This window comes from Gavialis gangeticus, unplaced genomic scaffold (genome assembly GCF_001723915.1).
Source record: "Gavialis gangeticus isolate Ggan-Ray unplaced genomic scaffold, GavGan_comp1, whole genome shotgun sequence".
In the NCBI taxonomy this organism is placed as follows: Eukaryota; Metazoa; Chordata; order Crocodylia; family Gavialidae; genus Gavialis; species Gavialis gangeticus.
This window is the reverse complement of record NW_017729000.1, coordinates 27,532,856-27,534,603: the sequence shown is the minus strand read 5'-3', so window position 1 is coordinate 27,534,603 and position 1,748 is coordinate 27,532,856. Positions and strand designations below refer to the sequence as shown.

At 46.5% G+C, this 1,748-nt stretch overlaps 1 protein-coding gene across 2 annotated transcripts in view; it reads left to right on the top strand.

Annotated features, from left to right (window-relative positions):
* The window catches only part of GABRB2 (gamma-aminobutyric acid type A receptor beta2 subunit), a 371,234-nt gene that overhangs the window by 1,506 nt on the left and 367,980 nt on the right, over positions 1–1,748 (top strand). For both annotated transcript variants that reach the window (XM_019506486.1, XM_019506485.1), the window contains exons 2-4: positions 20–252; positions 375–466; positions 1,443–1,510. In XM_019506486.1, the coding sequence (XP_019362031.1) occupies positions 176–252; positions 375–466; positions 1,443–1,510 (237 nt within the window). In that variant the 5' untranslated portion in view covers positions 20–175. The remainder of the gene's footprint in view (positions 1–19; positions 253–374; positions 467–1,442; positions 1,511–1,748) is intronic.

Here is a 1,748-nt window from a genome sequence, read left to right as displayed (position 1 = left end):
TTTTTTTTTTTTTGGCAAGGAAATTTGCTCGATCTCCAGCAGCAACCACTGCTCCTTTTGATGTTGTGGTACGCCGTGCGCATGCGCCTCACATTAGAATTACTGCACTGGCCAGAATAAGTTGGATCTCTTCTTCTCTTCACTGAAACCCTAAATCATATCAAAAGCCAAAGGGATGGTGAGAGTCCGGAGAAAGGGTTACTTTGGGATTTGGTCATTCTCCTTAATAATAGCAGTGGTGTGTGCTCAGAGGTGAGTGATGGAGATCTCTCTTTTACTTCACTTGGAATTGCACTGTATGCTACTGGCTGTTAATAGGAATGTGCAGATTGGAGCCAAGAAATAAGATCTGTGTGTTATTGTTATTTTTTTAGTGTCAATGACCCTAGCAATATGTCACTGGTAAAAGAGACCGTGGATAGACTGCTGAAAGGCTATGACATTCGCTTGAGGCCAGATTTTGGAGGTAATTTGCTTTTGAATAAGAGATGCTACATACTCGGGCTGCGTGTCCTCTCTGTGTGTGTGCTATCAAACGTGTTGTGGATGTGTGTGTGTGTGTTACCATTTTCGCAAGCTGATTTAAAGTTAAGCCAATTGTTACTTAATTTTCTTAGCCCAGGGCACTCTTAATGCGATCATTTAAATCTCCTGTATGTTTGTAATCGCTCTCTCTTTCTCTTATGCGTGTGTGAGAGTGTGTTTGCGCGGATAATTTATTAACCCGTAATTAAACCCTTAGTTAATTGGCTTTATTGAGATGCAAATCTTTTAAGTTTATCCAGCGTTCATTCCAGCGAGCCTAGCGTGGCTGTGATCCGTGCTGTTTTGAGTACAAGATGTGCTGTTAAAAATGTCATTTAACCCCTTGTATAGTCCCACTTTGAACTAGTTGGGTTTGTTTTTTTTTTAGTCTAAAAACCCAGGGGGTCAGTGGACACTCGGTCTAGCTTTGATACCCCCCTCCATACGTTATGCCAGTGCTACATAGCCCAGACCTAAGAGCCTGATGTAAATCACTGGGAGCTCAGCTGAAATTGCCCGTTCTCACTTTGCACATCGCATGTATTGACTAGAAGGAGTTAAAATGTTCAGTCATCCCCCCCCCAACCCGGCATCAGGTCGAAGTGGTTCAGGCAGTGATCTGGTGTGTGTGTGTGTGGCTCCAGCCGTGGGATCCACAGCCCCCATTATTCACACGTGTGTGCATGTTACATAAAATGTCCCCACAGCTGCCGGCGGAGGCGAAGGGTGAACACACCGTGAACTGATGGCTTTGGCGTGGAGCAAATGCGAGCCTGGCTTGGGGGGGGAGAATGGGATTTGGGGTTTAATTAAAGGCAAACTCACGCCATTTCGCCGCGTGATGGGTCCTGGTAAGTGTGGGAAGAACGAGTTAAGTTCTCAGAGATCACATTGCGGACCATCTTGTTGGGTTGCAGGTCCCCCCGTGGCTGTCGGTATGAACATAGACATTGCCAGTATAGATATGGTATCAGAAGTCAATATGGTGAGTACTGAGCTCCCCCCACCCCCTTTCTCTCCTGAAGACACGATGATGATGGTGATGATGAGAAGCTGGCGGGGAGGGATGTGATCGTTTTTCATTTGGCCACATTGTGCTATGGTTTCGACTCCCGGTCATCAAAACAGCCTCCCCCCCGCCCAGTCTCTTGCTGTCCTTTCCCTCCTGTGCACGTTAAGCCTATTAAGGACTTGTTCTACTCTCTGCCCTGGGAGATGCTGGC